Source organism: Amyelois transitella, chromosome 9 (genome assembly GCF_032362555.1).
Source record: "Amyelois transitella isolate CPQ chromosome 9, ilAmyTran1.1, whole genome shotgun sequence".
Lineage (NCBI taxonomy): Eukaryota > Metazoa > Arthropoda > Insecta > Lepidoptera > Pyralidae > Amyelois > Amyelois transitella.
In genome coordinates this window covers 7370049-7388446 of record NC_083512.1, presented here as the reverse complement: position 1 = coordinate 7388446, position 18398 = coordinate 7370049, and the positions used below count along the sequence as shown (strand labels likewise).

At 33.5% G+C, this 18398-nt stretch overlaps 1 protein-coding gene across 5 annotated transcripts in view; it reads right to left on the bottom strand.

Moving 5' to 3' along the window:
- The window catches only part of LOC106143241 (uncharacterized), a 152372-nt gene that overhangs the window by 54377 nt on the left and 79597 nt on the right, over positions 1-18398 (bottom strand). For 4 of the 5 annotated variants that reach the window (XM_013345264.2, XM_013345268.2, XM_013345267.2 and 1 more), the window contains 2 exons: positions 15087-15140; positions 5988-6017 (listed from right to left, as the gene is read on the bottom strand). In XM_013345264.2, the coding sequence (XP_013200718.1) occupies positions 5988-6017; positions 15087-15140 (84 nt within the window). The remainder of the gene's footprint in view (positions 1-5987; positions 6018-15086; positions 15141-18398) is intronic. The other variant, XM_013345266.2, reaches the window with a different exon arrangement.

Here is an 18398-nt window from a genome sequence, read left to right as displayed (position 1 = left end):
TTATTTCTCATACTGCTGTAATATTTTGGTCCAAATATCACGATCAAATGTAACTGATATTAAAACTTCCTTGGAATCCAGGTCACTAGCATCGAAGCTACTAACTGACATAAAGAAACAGGTAATTTAGAGACTACTAAAATATAAACGAAGGTTTAGAGTGACGTCAATGGTAGTCACGTACGGGCCAACCCTCTGGTAACGAAAATAGATGAATTTTTATATGTCAATCATTCTATTAGCTCACCTTCAGGCTATAAACGTTATGAAATCGGAATTTATCTCTTAAACTTCATAGATAAAAAAACTTAAAAGACATACATACGACATATAATAAACCTATGGAAAAGCAGTACTTTGAATCAGTAGTCAGGATAAAAGCATTGGAGATAATTGAAGATAGACGGAGGATACGTTAAACCGTATGAGCCTCTATTAAAGATATTGTTTTCTAGATTCCTCGCTTCTAAATCTAGAAACGGTGGTATGACTATGATAATTTTACAAGGTCAAGTGGTGTCAAGGTTAACCATTTGACGTAGCAACCCTGCGTCACTCACGTGCTATTGATTCTCTAGAATATGTCTAACTTGACCGAATGAATTTTTAATATTTCACGTGACTTTCTCTCACCAATTTATATAACTTTACTAATAAAATCATTTAGATATCGATATTTAAAATCTAAATGGATATTGATCTAATCTAAATATATATGGGGTGCAGGAATCACGCAAAGATGAAAGAAAGGTATTTGGAAATTATGTTCATAAGTTTGTTTAAGACTTCATGGTTAGAAAACGTCAAAATTACAAACACACTCAATAAACAACTTGTTTCCAGTACTACATACCTAGGTACTTATATTTGTACGTATTTTCTTTGAAGATAGAAACATGAAATTAATAATAACAGCTGCTGCAACATGTGACGCTGAACACGTTTTGTGTTATTCCTGAAAACCAACCAATGTTGTCACATGATAAGGAAACAATCAACGCAACATGCGCTTCATGTTTACTATTCGTTGTTATAGTCAAGACCATCACGTTCTCTTTGGTATACTCATATTCACAGACTAGGTATTACTTACGGTGTTAAAATAATCTCTATAATCTACTTATAGTTATAGTTGTACCTACAAATTACCATTCAAAACGTAGATATCGCGACAATGTTACAAGCTTGTGAAACAATATCGTCACCACACTTTGTTTGGGTAAAATGTAAAATGTTGTCTTGTTCCTACAACATTCCGATCTGCCGACGACGATTGCGCATTAACTTTAAATACTGTTATAGTATACAATACTTAAGACTCTAAGTGTGTTACAATAAGGACTGTTTTTTTATTTTTGTCGAAATCGATGACACGTGAAAATTCGTCTAAATGCGTCTCGCCGGTGACATTGCTCGCGGCGTCTGTACACCTACGCACACGCCATCCGATACGTAACTTTTTTTTTAACTGTAACCAATGTGTCTATGATGTAAACGTAGTTTTCGTGTTTTCCTTAATATTGTCACAAACAACGTCACTTATCTCATCATCATCATAAATGGCTGATATCGGCACTGCTGAGCAAAATAATGCCGTTCTCCCATCATTTCCCGGGACATGTTATCTCAAAATCAATCAATTTCCTTGTGGAGATCTAGTACAACCACCAGTTTACCTACTCATGCACAATTTGGTTTCGATCAACATTTTACAGGTAAGTATAAATATTTTCCAAAGCTCGACAAATCAATTAATTTTTTATGGTAACAAAAAAATGGAATAAACGTATGTCCATAATTATTAACAATACCTTTATTGTTCAACCAAAGCTTTACAAACTTAATAGCCAATTTTCCTGAAATATTGTAGAACGTTTTACAATGACTATGAATAATGTTTACAACTTCATCAATACGGTCTTTGAAGTGAGCATTAGTCCTGGACATGCTCCGAGTCTTACATCGTTGAAAGCAACATCCATTTAAATTATTCCGCTAATTTTGCCAATTGTTATGCAAAAATTTTCAATAAATTACTCGCTGAAAGTCAAGAGTATTACTAAAGACAAATTTCAACCGCCTATTAACTCCAAATTTACTTGCAATCTTTTCGGTTCACCTCACCATTCAGTGTATGTAAAGTGAGTAATGTTTTCAGAATCAAACAAATCCTTCGATTTATGGTTAGTGTCTGTAATGGCCAGCCGACGTAAACAATTGCTGACTAATTCTCTGTTTACTATTGAGTATAATTTTACACTGTGTAAACAATTTGATAGTGTTTACTTCCCCCTAAATGTAGACTCTGCTTTTTGGCTTAAACTCGCACGGTCGACACAGTTTTGTATACAAAATCCAGATCTCCAACGATATCAATATACACTAACATTTAGATTTAGCAGATACCAACGTCGAAGTTTATATTACGATAATTATAATTTTAAAAGAGTGGTTTTGGCACATTAATAAATGTCAGGCACCTATGCAATTTCTACATGATTAAGAATAAGTAATATTTACTATTAAGAATAGTAATATTTACTATCCTCCGGGAAAGAGACGTCATTTTATGTATGTAATGTTTACTATCAATCAATGCAGCTGCGTATTTCGATTATAAAATCAAATACAACTGCCTGCAACCTTAAATGTAGGTTACTAGGCCGTGATGCCGTGACAAGGGCACACGGTACTTAGCAGCACATCATACATGTACTTTCCTATAATGTTAAAACATGAATTGGAATCGATCACAAGACTGGATATCGTGATTCCCAAGTAATTTTCCTGGCATTACAACATGTCAAAAGATAAATGTACGGTCATACAAAGACCTTCTAACAAGTCTCTTATGGGAAATTGCTTTGTCCTTTATGATAAGATATCGTTATCTAATAGTAGTGGGTGTGTACATGATGACACAGTGAACATTTCAAAATACTAACAATTCCAAATTTTAGTTCTCCTTTACTTTTAACTGAAATATCTGGATACATTGAAAATTTGTACATGTTTCCACAGAAAATAAAGATTGTTACACCAAAAGATATTGCAGGCATTGATCTTTTTCGACTGCGCAAACAATCAGGAGGTTTTAATTGTTCATTAAAAATCATCTGGTCGGCATCAGCAAGAACAAAACAATTTGCGCATCGGGAATCAAAAATAGTCTCTATAAACATGACCGTGTTCCCAGAATTGTACATCACAATTAGTTGTGTTGCAGGAAGTTTACATTAATCCGCGTTGATTGGTATTATTTTTATGTTTAATTATATGGTTGTGAAGAGGCGAATAGGCAAATTAAAATTACCAACACTTTGATTCTACAGAAACGACAACTAAGTTTTGTGATATATTATACCTATCAGTTGCCATTTCCATTTATTCATCATGAAACTTGTGTTTTCCAAAATTAAATTTAAACAATCATTAGACACTCAGTCTCCACGTGCACTTACGCAAAGATTTTGCACTTTAACCGGTAATGAATGAACGCATATCTATAAATAGATAATCATAATCTCACGCAAGATAATCTACAGAACGAAGAGAATTAAATGCATTTAATTAATGCAACTCCCATCATTGTGTTACTAATAATCATCAATTATAAGATGAAAACTTATTGCGGTAAGCAACATGTGCCTAGCAATGTGACTAAAGTATAAACAAATCGTGCAAAGCAACATGCAGAAAACGTGCCTGTAATAAAATCAAAGAAACCTACAAACGTACTTATCGTAAATAATAAATTAGCAATGTCGTATCGAAGTTGCTGCAAATAATAACGGAAGTCTGTAACCAAAGGAATTGGACAATTTCGATGCACAATCAACCACCAATATCGTTAAATTAGGTAACTTACAGATCACTAAATATCAACTTTCGATGTTAGTAAATTACTTTTAATAAATAAATTAATTAAAATGTAATCATCCACTGTACGCACATACTTAATCATTTATTTTGAAAAATCGAGTATTTCGAAACCCCAGTAATAGTAGTTATTTTATACAAACAAAATCTATTCGAAATCTTTGAAATATTGCATATAATAATAAGTTCCACTTGGAATAAAACAAAACAAGTACATAATCGATTCGTTTAAATTTTATTTTATAAATGTTAACGGACAGTAAATTTTGACAGTCTTTTGTCTCCATTGTTAAAAAAACACATTTTCTTTATGTAGTCGTTTATAAGTTTGGCACATATCCAAGGTGCAATTTATCCTTTATATAAATTTAAGTGGAAAATTTATACGTTAAACGTTGTCGATTTTATTCAGCTTAACTATTTTGTAAACGTATTTTATCTAAATAAGTAGTATAAAAAGGATTTCGACTCCCATCTGACCTCCACAACCTTGACAGGGAAACCTAACCATATACAATGGCTTAAATGTGCAAGTTTCCTAGCGTCTAGTAGTTGTCCCTCATCGTAAGAGCATCGGTTAGCACTCAAGATGAAACGCCAAAATATATAAATTTCGAATTACAAGTATACTTGACCTTCAACTCCAATCGACCCAATAATGAGAATACTCGAATTAATGTTATTCCCGGCAACAGTTTCTGCGTCAGTCATTTCTATTTCAGTAGAGCAACTGTTAAAATATAGAATTTCAAATAGTATTGTTATTATACGTTATCCCTGAACTTCATGATAATTTTTTTATTGTAAAACACATTAAAAGTTGACATGATATGAAATTTTCTACGTATACCACTGCAGATAGGTACTACTTTATTTCATTCTTTAATACGGCCGGATATTTTATTTCAACAGCAGTTTAATTTGACAATTAAATTTTTTCAAGTGTAAATAATTCATGTGTTTAGAACCTACAAGTAGTATCTAATATACACGACACCAATTACCATTATGAACCTTAATTGAAATGCATGCTCATATTGCTCATATAACAATAAGGCCACTGTCTACTCTATCACGTATCGAAGCAATTTGTACATTTTAATGGCCAGTATTTCTAGCAAATTGTATCGCATGAATGATTCTCTTTCTTCTTAGAAATTATAGTAACTATGATATATACTCTGTTAATAGTTCAATCGGTACCAATATTAGCCAGCATTTCAGTTAACATTTCTGTTCTAATTGTACCTAAACTTTCTAAGGAAATAAATACTGTACTGTTAGAAATATTGACTTTTAAACTCCTAATGTATGTATATATGCATCAATAATAGATAATAAGATAAGTCATAGAATGCCATGACCGGAAGTATGTCATGTCGCGGTCACTATTCGAGATGTATCGCCGGAAGTCGTAATTCGACAACACCACAACAAATCACTCAATTTCAATGCGGTAATGCGCTGATACCTGTTCCACGCGAATAGACGAATGTTTTGGTTATTGCCTCGTGTACGATTCTTGAAAACATCCTGAGAGCAACACTGATTTACATACCCTACTTCTGTTACCTCGTTTTCTACTTTCTTTTGGCAGTTATTTAGTTTTTCTATAGATTTTCTTACTTTCCCCGTCATTTTATTTCTTTCTTTCAAACTTTCTCTTATCTTATTTTTTATCATCTTCACTTGTATATGATACAGAAACATCCTATCTTTACCTACAACCATATTTAATTGATACAATGTTTTTCAAACCATGTTTATTAATATCGTTATATGAAATTAAAATAATCAACTGAATGAATTTGGTTTTTAAGAGAGGAACCAGAGATCTTTTTCTTTTGTAAACTCAGAAGACAACAGAACTTATAGTCAACTTTGAAATGCTGTCTCTTGTCTCAGATATGTAGGTATGTATTCCATCCAGATAAGGCCTAAATAAAATTCATATTTTTATATTTTAAATAATATATATTTGCTTAAGTCAGCTTTATATAAAAATACTATTATAGTGCCAATGATAAAACACACAACGATAAATTTCAACCACCAATTGATGAAGACGAAGACATTTATAATGCTGATTAAAAAGATGGTCCACTTACCAACATGCGATAAGCTGGTGAGATCAGACTCTGAAAGAAAGAAAAAAACGCGTGAATACAATGCCGTGCACAAAACAATGTAATGAACATAGTGCAACATAGAACATGCAATTATAGATACTAAATGAATATAACAACTGTATGAAAGTTATATCTTAATCGGTAATATTATGTAATAAGGATGAAAAACATTTAATTGGTAGAAGATATCTAGAATTGTCAAAATATGCTGATAACGCAAGTTCGCTTCATATCTTTCATCATTGGAAAATGTCATATTTTGCAAAGCGTAAACATAAGGCAATTTGAGGAGTACGAGTATTCCATTTATTTGTCAACTTACGAAAATTCTTTTTATCTTTACTAAAACTAATTTCATTCAATTTGTTAATTCTATTTAACTTCCTCACTCGTACGTGGCTTTTAATATCAGTTTATTCCTATAAAACTATTAAATATTACTGTTACATTCCTTGCTCACATTTGTATCAGGAAATGTTAGTGTCACATTTGTATGCACGGCCGATGATGTAGCATTACGTGAGAGGAACTTCAAAAATTATCCGAATTCAAAAGATCCAGAAATCGTTTCGAATGCGAAGTGCGTAGGTTAATGGGAAATATTATAAAGTACTAGTATAAATACAGTTGCAAAATATTAAACAAAGATTTTATACTACATTGCCAGCCATCACGTCAAAGTCCGCGGCCAGTACTCGTAAAAAAGGAATGGTCGCAACGCATCCAGCCTTCGAGCCTTGTGACTATTTACATTGTTTAGGAGATATCTCTGTGCGTGTATGTTTTATCAATTTATGGACTGCACTTTTTGCATCTCTCTGTTCAGTATTTATTTAAGTAGCCAAGCCCATTAAATTATGTATTGGTTCCCAAAAATAGCTAGTTTTTGATAAGTTTATTTAGAGTTGGATTTCTCGAACATGAAAAACACATACATGTTTACACAAAATTACCGCCTAAAATATGGGGTGATATTTGGTGTGACGCACTGATTATTAGATATTTCGACGATTGTATTACAATAAAGGTCAATGATGACGCATGAGATGTCATGAACACAGTAATAGCATCCAACAATGGTCAATACAGCTTATCGGTTCATAACATGCAATAAAAGTAAGGCGATCATAATTATAAACTATGTCTATTTTTGTTAAGTTTATTATAATTGTATATGTAAATATTTTCTTGGGTATAGAAATTTTATCAGTTTGTACGTAACTTTATTGATTATAATAATAATATGAAACTTTAATGAAAACAGGGAATGATGAAGATGCTTGAAGAAATCTAACGTTTACTTTTTCTTGGACGAATTCAAAAGATATATTTTTTTGCCTTCTTTTTATCACTCTTCTTTGCGGCTTGGCGTGGTCTACCCCGCAGGGGATACAGATTTGACTATGTGATATGTTGAGTCATACTTAAGTGGTTATATCACTAAAAAGTGGTAGAATCCTCTATTCAGGTATCAAACCTTAAAATATTACTAATCTCTCATGAGTCAGGCTAATTTTGTTTACAAAAAACCTTTGAGATTACTAAGTACTCACCTTTATTAACTAAGGATGAGTCACTGACACAGTTTTATATTCATATAATCCGATAACTATCACTGAGCTGTAATTAAAATGTCCGGGGGGTTTGATAACACTATCGGGCCAATAATAGCTAATCTGCTGACACGTAACCTTTGCTTATCTTTGTGTTGTGATGTGGAATACTCCCGCGCCGTTACGCTGTTCCTTGATCTGATCCGTGATAACTTGTTTGTATGATCATGCGCAACTGCCCGTCTTACTTGCATCATTGAAGTTATTTGGATCAATGCTCTTAAAAAACAAGAGTGCCATGATAAGGATATTTTTGGGTATGTTGCAGTAAAGTTTAATGAAGGTTATTCTTAGATATTCCATAGTAATATAATAAATGGTAAACATGTTTGTGTGTTTGTTTGTCTTTTTGATGTGAAAGGCATCAAAACCACTGAACCGATCTCCATGAAATTTTTCATTTCGTACAGAAAAGGACATTGAGTACTTCCTCACACGGACTGAGCCGCAGACGAAAGCTAGTTAGGTATGAAACTCTTGCTTCACTGACAAACTTGTTGCAACGTTTTTTCCTAAACGTTGCAACAAATTTGTCAGTGAAGCATAGGTAGTAAGACTGACAAGATGAAATTTAGCATCATGTTACTATGTTCCTTGACAAGAAAAATTAACAGGATTTATCGTCTGACGCTTGCAGAGCTGCGCACAGGCATAACGTCAAATCAGTGGACAATTAACGGCATTCAGTATAGAGGAACGGTACGCGACAAATGAGGTAGGAAACTGCATAAACACTAATGATGGAAACAAGGTTAAAGAGAAACAGTGACACTTTTACTGAGGACCTTATAGTTTTAAGTCAGGGTTATAGGTCGATTTGCAATTGTCTAGGTACGTTTATGCAATATAGGGTAAATGTTTAAAATCAGCAATACGCATTTGCAAATCATTTTTCATTAAATCATTTGTTTTGATGTCACTAACTGAACAGCAAACAAGTGTCACTTGTATCTTCTTTGCCGTGTTGTTGAACTTAAATTTGACTGGGCCATTGCATGACTACTGTTGAGAAACAAAATGCTATGGCAAGCTTTGTTCAGTATTTTCAAGTCCACTTTTCACATAGATAGAGAGATAGTATAAACTTTAAGAATAAGAAAAAGAAAAAAGATAGGGTATGAGGTTCAAAGGCGGACATACATACACGTCTATACCCCCTGCGGGGTTGATAGAGCCAATAGACTCGAAAAGACTTAATGGCCACGCGGAGCTGTTCGGCTTAATGATAGAATTGAAATTCAAATAGTGCCAGGTTACTAGTCCATCGCCTACAAGAAGTCGCCAAGTTTATAAGCCTATCCCTTAGTCGCCTTTTATGACATCCATGGGAAAGAGATGGAGTGGCCCTATTCTTTTCCTATTAATGCAGGGAACCACACGGCTTTTCACATATATTTCACATCATATTAATCTTACAATCATTTTACTAAAAGTGCTCATTACTATTGTATAAGATAGAGTTAATGCACTAAGGTACGTCATATCCTTTTGAACACAGTAATTTCCCCGAGTCGTTGTACTGGACTGACGTGTTTGTTAAACGTTATACTTATATTTAGTATACGGATATATACTAGGTGTGTCGCCTGTCTGCATTTGATATGTCGCAGTCAAACCACAACCGACGCACGTCGCACGTATTTGCGTTTTTGTAAACAAATACTTATTTTACACATTCTGTCATGTGGTGATTGTCGTGATTTTTAGTTCATTCTCGCGCTAATTTATACTCATTATCAATATCATTCTTTGTGAGAGCGTTCGTAATATTTCCTTTAGGTAATGGGCTAGCAACCTGTAACACTATTTTAATCTCAATTCCATCATTTTGCCGTACGTGAAAACGTGGCGTTTCGAAACTTTTGGCTATGTGTACAAGGGAAAATGACGTGTTTTTTATGTATGTCTGTGAGAGCGTCGGTGATCTAGCGGTTTTAAAGGGAACAAATCCTACCCCGGCCACGTACCAAAGATTTTCCGAGAAAAGTAAATTACTGTAATTGCTAATCGATGCTCCTACGGCGAGAGAACGTAAAGAAACCTGCACATTCAAACAATGTGCAACCATTAAGTAATAGGTTCCCCTGTCAAGACGAACTAAACTCTTTCGTGTAAAAAACTGATTGTGGTTCGGACCCTAGGCTCCTCTCCAGAGAAATGGAAGTCGCAACCGGGACTTACACTTGGAGGATATTACTACTTTGACTCCTATGCAATTATTGTAAGAGTGAAAAAAAAACATAAGTGTGTATTAGTTGCTTCTTTTGCCGCGCAAATAATAAATGTCTATCAAGGAATAGGAGGCTACATTTAAAAATTTGGGATTTTTATCAATCACTGAAAATGTATGTAATGTACGTATATAGGGATATTCTGATTCCTTTTAGAGTAAAATGAACAAAATTATTTTTGTTAAGGAACCTGTAAATAAACTGAATAAGTTGGTAGGTACATGTTCAACAATAAATCATAAGCCTTGGACATTGTAAAAACACAAATTATTTTGTGGACTAAAAAACAATGAACAAAAACAAAAAGTATTTATATTAACGTCGACAAACATCCCAATTAACTTTAAATTGTTTTTCCACAAACAACAAAATGAGCGAATTATATTTAATTCTATGGCTTTTCCTCAAAAATCAATCTAATGAGACACTGGCACGGATGCGGAAAACGGGGATTTACTTTGACTATGTTTTTAGCTTCTATTGTGACTTTTACAGGTAAATTACCCTAAAATTACTATTTTATCCTACTACTATTATAAAGGCGAAAGTTTGTATGGATGTATGGATGTTTGTTACTCTTTCACGCAAAAACTACTGAACCGATTACCATGAAATTTGGTATGTAGGTAGCTGAAGACCCAGAATAACACATAGGCTACTTTTTATCCCAGAGTTCCCGCGGGATTGATAGGGTTTCCATGCGGACGAAGTCGCGGGCGGCCTCTAGTATACATATAATTAAGTCGTTATTCCTTAGTGGGTGAACAGAGCCGATATGTCAACAAGACTGAAAGGTCACATTCAACTGTATGGCAACAATGGAATTGAGATTCACATAGTCACAGGTTGCTATCAATCTACACGAAATGAAATTTTGTCAGTTGTGTGATCACATAGGTAAATCTAGTGTTTTACGCGTGAAACAACTTCAAAATATGGTTTTCTGTTAATCATTTGAGCGCAATTTTATTCAAATACAATTTATAGTGATTTAACATTTTCTTAGTTCAAGGCGTTGTTTACTCCATTCGTAATAGATTTAGCATCTGCTGTATTCATTTATTAACTTGTTCTTATTATTAAACTTCCTTATTATGTAATCAATAATTCCTTCCTAGTAAACAGTTATTGCGATAGTACACATTAATAGTTATCTAAATAATTATCATAGCTTCTTGTGACTATAATCATACCAAGTTTAAAATGCAGATGTGTAAATAAAATGCAGTCAAGGAAAATACCTATTACAAGTGGTTATGTAAGGCCAACTTCACAATGAGTCAAAGGCCATTGCTTCCTCTGTGATTTACGTTGTTCAGGATTAAAGCATATGAGTCATCGATGGAAACCTTTATGTGAAAAAAACCAAACATAATTTTCATTTATGTTTTTTTTCGGGGTGACATATACATAGCAAAATCATTAATTTTGAAACTTATGACTATTTCTACCCTTGGTGAAACTTGCTGAATATAAGATGGAAGACAAATGCCCAATCCAATATTGAATAAATAAAAAACGTCTGATACTACCGAAGACGTACGTATTGTTTTCATATCATGTAACAATATCTACGTCATGTTAATAACTCTAATACAAAATTAACCATACTCGTGTAAAATACGAAGTGTAAATTGTCCATTGACACAACATACCTACATTAAAGACAAAAATTAAAGATAAATACACTTCTAAGTAGAAATCCGAAATTACTACTGAACATTGATGATTTTGCTAAAAAAGTAATTAAGTATAAGTTGAAATAACTTCGCTTACTAAAAGTACAATCCACTTCAATTCCATTAAAGAAAATAACCAATCAGTAGGTTTAATGTTTCATTTTTAAACCTTTGAATATAGAAAACTACAATAAAAAATGTTACCAAGGACTTGAGAGAGTTGCACGAGTCTATTTTAATTCTAGACAAGAGATGACGCAAAATGTTAGCTGTTGCTATATTTTGGAGATAAAAACTACTATTTTTACTACGACCTCATAAAAGTTGTATATCTGCTTTGGCGCCCTCCTTAGACTCTCACCTGAATTGTAATGTAAACAGTGGGGGCTTTAATTTCGTTTTAATGTGCTGAAATGTTTATTTGACTTGAAAATTTTAACATTATAAGTAGGTATCTACATACGTAAGTATATGGAAAAAGACGTGAGTGAAAAAGTCGCACCTCTACTCTTCGGTTACATCCTCACCTCTCACACAGAGCTTTATGCAAAGAAGAAGAAGAAGATGCAACAGAGAATAGAAAAAAAAACCCCTTATCAATACTAATACTAAAAATATGAAAGTGTGTTTGTGTGTTTTTTTTATTCGTTTTACTATTTCTTTTCGCACGCAGGCCAGGCCGCGGCGGAAAAAGGTAAAGATATACCTTCAGCCGGCAATTTATATTTACCTTCATAGTAAATATATTTAATGATTAAAGCTATTTACTATGTACAAGAATAAAGCAATGTCATACTGTTTCTCCTTCGCCTCTTTGGGTCACATCATTGCAGATAATAATGTTGCAACAAACATACCTACTTGCCTACTAGTCTCACACGTAATATTATACCTACTATTGTGGTATCATACAGTTATTATCAATACATACATAACTATGATCCCGTCTATATCCCTAGCGGGGTAGACAAAGCCACCAGTCTCGAAAAGACTGATAAGCCACGCTCAGCTGTTTGGCTTAGTGATAGAATTGAGATTCAAATAGTGACAGGTTGCTAGCCCATCGCCTAAAAGAGGAATCCCAAGTTTGGCTTATAAACTTGGGATTCCTCTTTTAGGCGATATCCCTTAGTCGCCTTTTACGACATCCGTGGGAAAGAGATGGAGTGGTCCTATTCTTTTTTGTAATGGTACCGGGAACCACACGGCACAGTTATTATAAATTCATAATAATACAGTTAAAACGGGTAAACCAAATAACAAGCATAGATGGGGGGAAAAAAATATTTTCTCTTATATTTCCTATTTAGGGTTCGCTTAATCTAAACACCCATTTGCCTGTACCCGAGCCATTTTCCGTAACAAGAAGTTTGACGTCAGACATAACTAGGTATTCATACGAAATTTTATCAAAATTTGTAAAGCGGATTAGCAGACAGAAAGACTGACTATCATCGCGGTTATAATAATGGAAGTACGGATTAATATAAATACGTACAAAAAAGTTCGTAAGCATTGCTGTTACGCAGATGAAATATTGGTGTAAATCAAGGTGACATCACAGTGCGTCATTCATCAGTAACAGGTAAGTCACTATCAATTATCATCTTGATTTATTACTGATTCTTTGGTCAATGAATGGTCACTGCACTGACTCACTATAGCTGTAATTATGTGAACACAATAACGTCAGTAGGGTTTCCAGATAAATTTTTCAGAATTTATGAATATAATTTAAAATGATAAGGTTATGATAGTACCTCATACTTATTGTAGCACAGATTGAATAATGCTGACATAATTCTAGGTTTAAATCATGGTGAATCATGGGTAGTAGGTGTAGGTTGTGGAAAGATAAACAACAGCAAGTACCAGGTAGAAATTGGAATAATACACTTCATATAAATATTGTTTGATTTTTTACATAAAATCTCAGTCTCAGTCATCCACTTCCACGTGAGCAAAAGAAAGGGTCAGTGTGTGAAAAAGGGTGTGCGTAAGTACCGTTATACCTGTCATCCTAACAAAAATCCCCTTTAGCAGTCACGGGCAACAGCTACTCATAAATATACGTAAATGATATTAAGTAACGAAAATATATTTTTGAAACATTTATAATCTAGAATAACAAATACTTACTTTTTGATTAATTTTGTTGAAAATTCTTATTATAGAATAAATATTTCGAAGGTAATATTTAGATGATTTGATCAATTGGTCATACGGAGAGAATGAATGAAAGCAAATTAATAAAAATGATAAAATACAAGAAGGATGTGATTGATAAGTATGAAAGGGAAAGGCCTAGACGACCGCAATCGAGGCTATGAGTTTAGTACTACAATAAACAAACGAGCTAGCATGAAGAGAGTAATAAATACTAATATAAATAAAAGAAGTATGCAGGAATCGACGCAAATGGTAAGATGTAGTGTCTAGTATTAAACTTCGAAGTATCGCCTATGTATAAACGAGAACAAAAAAAAATCTTACGCGGCAACCTTGGTTAGAAACCCATATGAATGAAGTCTACCAACGATCTATACCTATGAGGAACATCTGTATACCTATCTTAATCGGATTTCACGTTATACCTACCTACCGAGGCAGTATGACATCATACTGACGTCTTTTGGTGCAAAATCCCATATGATCACCTCATTTAATACATATGTAGGTGTCTGATACCTACGTGCTTCTTACATAAGTTAAAAATGGTCTAAGTAAGCATTGTTTTTTTTATGGAGTCTCCAATCCGGTAAATGTACCTATTCCTTGTTTCATGATTTTATACAGCTCTTCATTTTTATTAATAAATCCCACCGTATTTGAATACACTTCAGTATTTTTGTCACTTATTTGGCCATTCGTGAGCAAGGTTGCCCGATTTCTGATTGACGACTATAAAAATGTTACTTCCTCTCCTCCCAGATAAAACATAAAAGTAAGGGATTGCGTTAGATACATTAATATTCACGTGGAAGCTCCTAAGGACGCCATCTTGTGTTTCAATTGTGAAGTTATAGTATATAATTGCTATCTGTAATGAAACTACATACATCAAAATAAATCTGCCATCTATACTTGATGTGTGTAACTATTCCGTAAACAAACGTTACAAACTGCGCCATCTGTTGGTGATTATTAAATCTAAGAAGCAAAGAGATAAAGTAACGCCATCTATGCGGTTTTAGCGATATTATTTATTAAAAAAAAGCGTAGTAATAGCGTCATCTGTTAAGTTATATGTGAACTACTAACTACTTCTAATGTAGTAGCGCTATCTATGAATTTACATTAAAACTATTTAATACACAATTACTTTGTAGTGTAATGATATTATCCTAGATGGCGCTAAAAGTACTTTGTAGTATAATGATATTATCCTAGATGGCGTTAAAACAAAAAACAATTTAAATTGTCCACAGACTGACGCAAACTTTTTCTGAACGTAAAGAGAAAAATGTATAAAAATAAATAAAAAAATTATGTATGTGTTGTTAATATTTTTTGCTTGTAGGAATTAAAATTGTTTTAAAAAGTTATTTTACTTACCGGTGTCGTTGAGTAAGACATTGATATCCGTCGTCGACCCATCGGTCGACATCCCTGAAACAACGATATAAGCAATTTCAGTACTTGCTCTATAGCTTAAAGTAACGTGTAAGCATCAAATGGTAAAACAAAAAAATTTTGTACCGTGGGCCTTGTAAAAAGTTTTTCATCTCCGAAATACTTTACAGAAGAGGTTTGCTTCTCCATGTGGCCCATTGTGGTAACATTAAATAACTTGAATAAACTAACCCTAAAATTTGACGATTATTGTTAGGTACTATAATATCAATTTCAATGATTCCCATAGTGTTCTACCGGCACGTGTGCCGTTCATTTTAAACCTAGCCTTATTTTTGCCATCAAGTCGCACTGTCGTATGTAGGTACCTATCATTCGGATATCAGAAAGTTAAAATTTACAGCTCGGGTCAATTATGATCCATTCTATTCCGTCCCATATCCCAATCCACATATTAAAAACTTTAAGAATTATTTGCTGGTAAAACATTCCTTTGCGCCTAGTGCGTCAAGAACAAAAAACATTGAGCACCTGATTATTTCTCTTTCTATGTGGCATGCATGCCAGTGACGCGTTGTTATATCAAAAAAAGTCATAACAAAACATCCCATTTGTTTACATTATATAATTATTAAATTCCATCGCCGAGGAAGGCCGCCGGGCGAGCGTGACGGCCTGGCGCGACACGGTTGTCGATCATGCAATGATTCGTTGATTCTGCTCTTTATTTTAGTATGCCAATTACTTGTGACCAAATGGTCTGCCTCCTGATAACAACCTTGAAAGTAAGTATTTTACGCACCTACGACATCAATTTATAACAAGGACTCTTTTGGGGATGGCTTTCGTTTTAAGGATCGTTTAGTACCAACTTGGTCTTTAAAGGGATTCTGTATCAGTTTTGAAAAGCGTTCCGTTCTGTTCTTTGAACGACGCTAGCCTCAAGGGGGTTAAGTGCTTACGTAGTTAGAAGCTTGTAACTTTTTGACAAATAAATATTAATATTTTAGATATAACTTAAATTTAATATACTTAAACGTAAAATGTCGCGAAAAAGAGCCTGCAAAGGCCAATATTCTGAATAAAATACCACCTGACTGTACCAGATCATCATCCCATGATGAAGACGTTGACACCGCCCCTGCTAATTGAGACGTGAATTGGCATTTACAAATACATAGTTATATGACTTCGTACTGTAAATTTATGTAAATATGTTCAATGACTTATTTCAAACAAACAATTTTATCTACACCAATAACAGTAGATAGAAGATTTATATGTCGAGTTTTTGCCCATCATTAGATTTTTCATTAGATCAATTAATTCGCAGGGACGAAGGTGGAACAACATTACAATAATATGAAGATAATGATTAATCGCTACTTCAATATCATAACAAAGGTATCAGGAAGTAACTATTAGTACTTACTTACTTTGTTACTATGTGCAAAGTAGTATTACTGCCGATGATATCATTTATTATTAATTAATAAATAATAGGAACCATATTCATAAGTATTTATTAGTCATTTAGACAATTCTCTTTTCTTTTTCAAAAGTTTTAAGAATAGGAAAAATATAATTTGACAGTACCTACCTACCTAAAGTTTTACATACATACATACATATGATCACGTCTATATCCCTTGCGGGGTAGACAGAGCCAACAGTCTTGAAAAGACTGAATGGCCACGTTCAGCTATTTGGCTTAATGATAGAACCGAGATTCAAATAGTGACAGGTTGCTAGCCCATCGCCTAAAAGAGGAATCCTAAGTTTATAAGCCTATCCCTTAGTCGCCTTTTACGACATCCATGGGAAAGAGATGGAGTGGTCCTATTCTTTTTTGTAATAGTGCCGGGAACCACACGGCACTTGTAATAGTGCCGGGAACCACACGGCACCTAAAGTTTTATTTGTTAAAAGGTTGTATAAAAAGAAACAGACTTAAACAACGCACAGCCTAAGCTACTGAAATTCCCAGATTCCCTGCGGGAGCAGAAATTAACGGGATTTTACATGTGACAAGGTGAAACCGCGAGCGTTCTTTTGGAATGTCTTGGTATAATTTAAAAAAAATGACCCATTAGCCAAAAATTCCTGATATTATGATATTTCCTGATATTGGTATTTATTAAACTTATTCGAATGCTGAATGTCAGTTTAGTTCTACGTTTGAAAATAATTTGTCTAAATGACTTTTTAAAATCTGTAGCATAAAATTGTAGCTAAACCTACATAATAGGAAATTAAAGTGGGTACAAAAATCATCATTCTGAATATATAGATATTACATGCCATAATATTATAACTCTGTAAAGTTATGTAAAGAATGAAAAATGTGTCAAGTTTTGTATGATATGTAATGTGTCAATCAAGTAAAGAATTGGCGATTGTCGAGAATAATACGTTGTTCCATTATGACTTTGGTATTATGAGATCTTTAAAAATTTAGTTTTTATACATCTTTGAATAGGTGCAAAGTTGTCTTTCTAATTTATTTGTTTTAGGAAAAATTTTCAATAGAACCGATATTTTTCCTCGAGTTGGTAAGTTGGGCTCATTATTTTTTTATGCACAAATTTTATTTTTATGCAACGTTACAGTTTTTGTTATGAGGCGATAAGGCAGCTATTACGTGTCGATTACAAGACTATATTGTAAAGTACAAAAAACACTTCGGTATAAAGCAATAACATTTTGCTAGCGGTTACCTTTTCAGTGTCATATTTGGGCTCTGTATGAAGAAGAATCGTGTGCAAGTACGAGTATGTGATGCCTTTATGGAGTGAACTCAGCACACGACCCTACTACTTAAAATTAAATTTACTTTGAAATAGTAAAATCCTTGATGAAATCATGAACGATCTGGTCAAAGGTCAGGTCAACAGTACGCAAATACGCGAACATGAACGAAGAGACTGATGAATGGGGATGAATCCTCTTTTCACACATTTCTTGTATGTATTTATGTAAAAAGTAGATTTAAGTATACTTACACAATTACTCGTAATTGTAATATAAACAGATTACTGAATTAAATTGTGGGTAAACTTAGTATATCCACAATTACAAAAATAAGGTTTAAAATAAATTATGTGCAATTAGCACATAAAAAACAAATCCTGTATGTTGACTTTTTGGTCTTAAAATATTGTACCCTTGAGATAAAATCATCAATTTACTTTACTAGCTTAGTTCAATATATTATTAGTTCCATATAAATAAATTAATTATTTAATTTATGTTTTATATTCATCGTTATCGTAAGAAGCGGCAGCGTCCTCACCT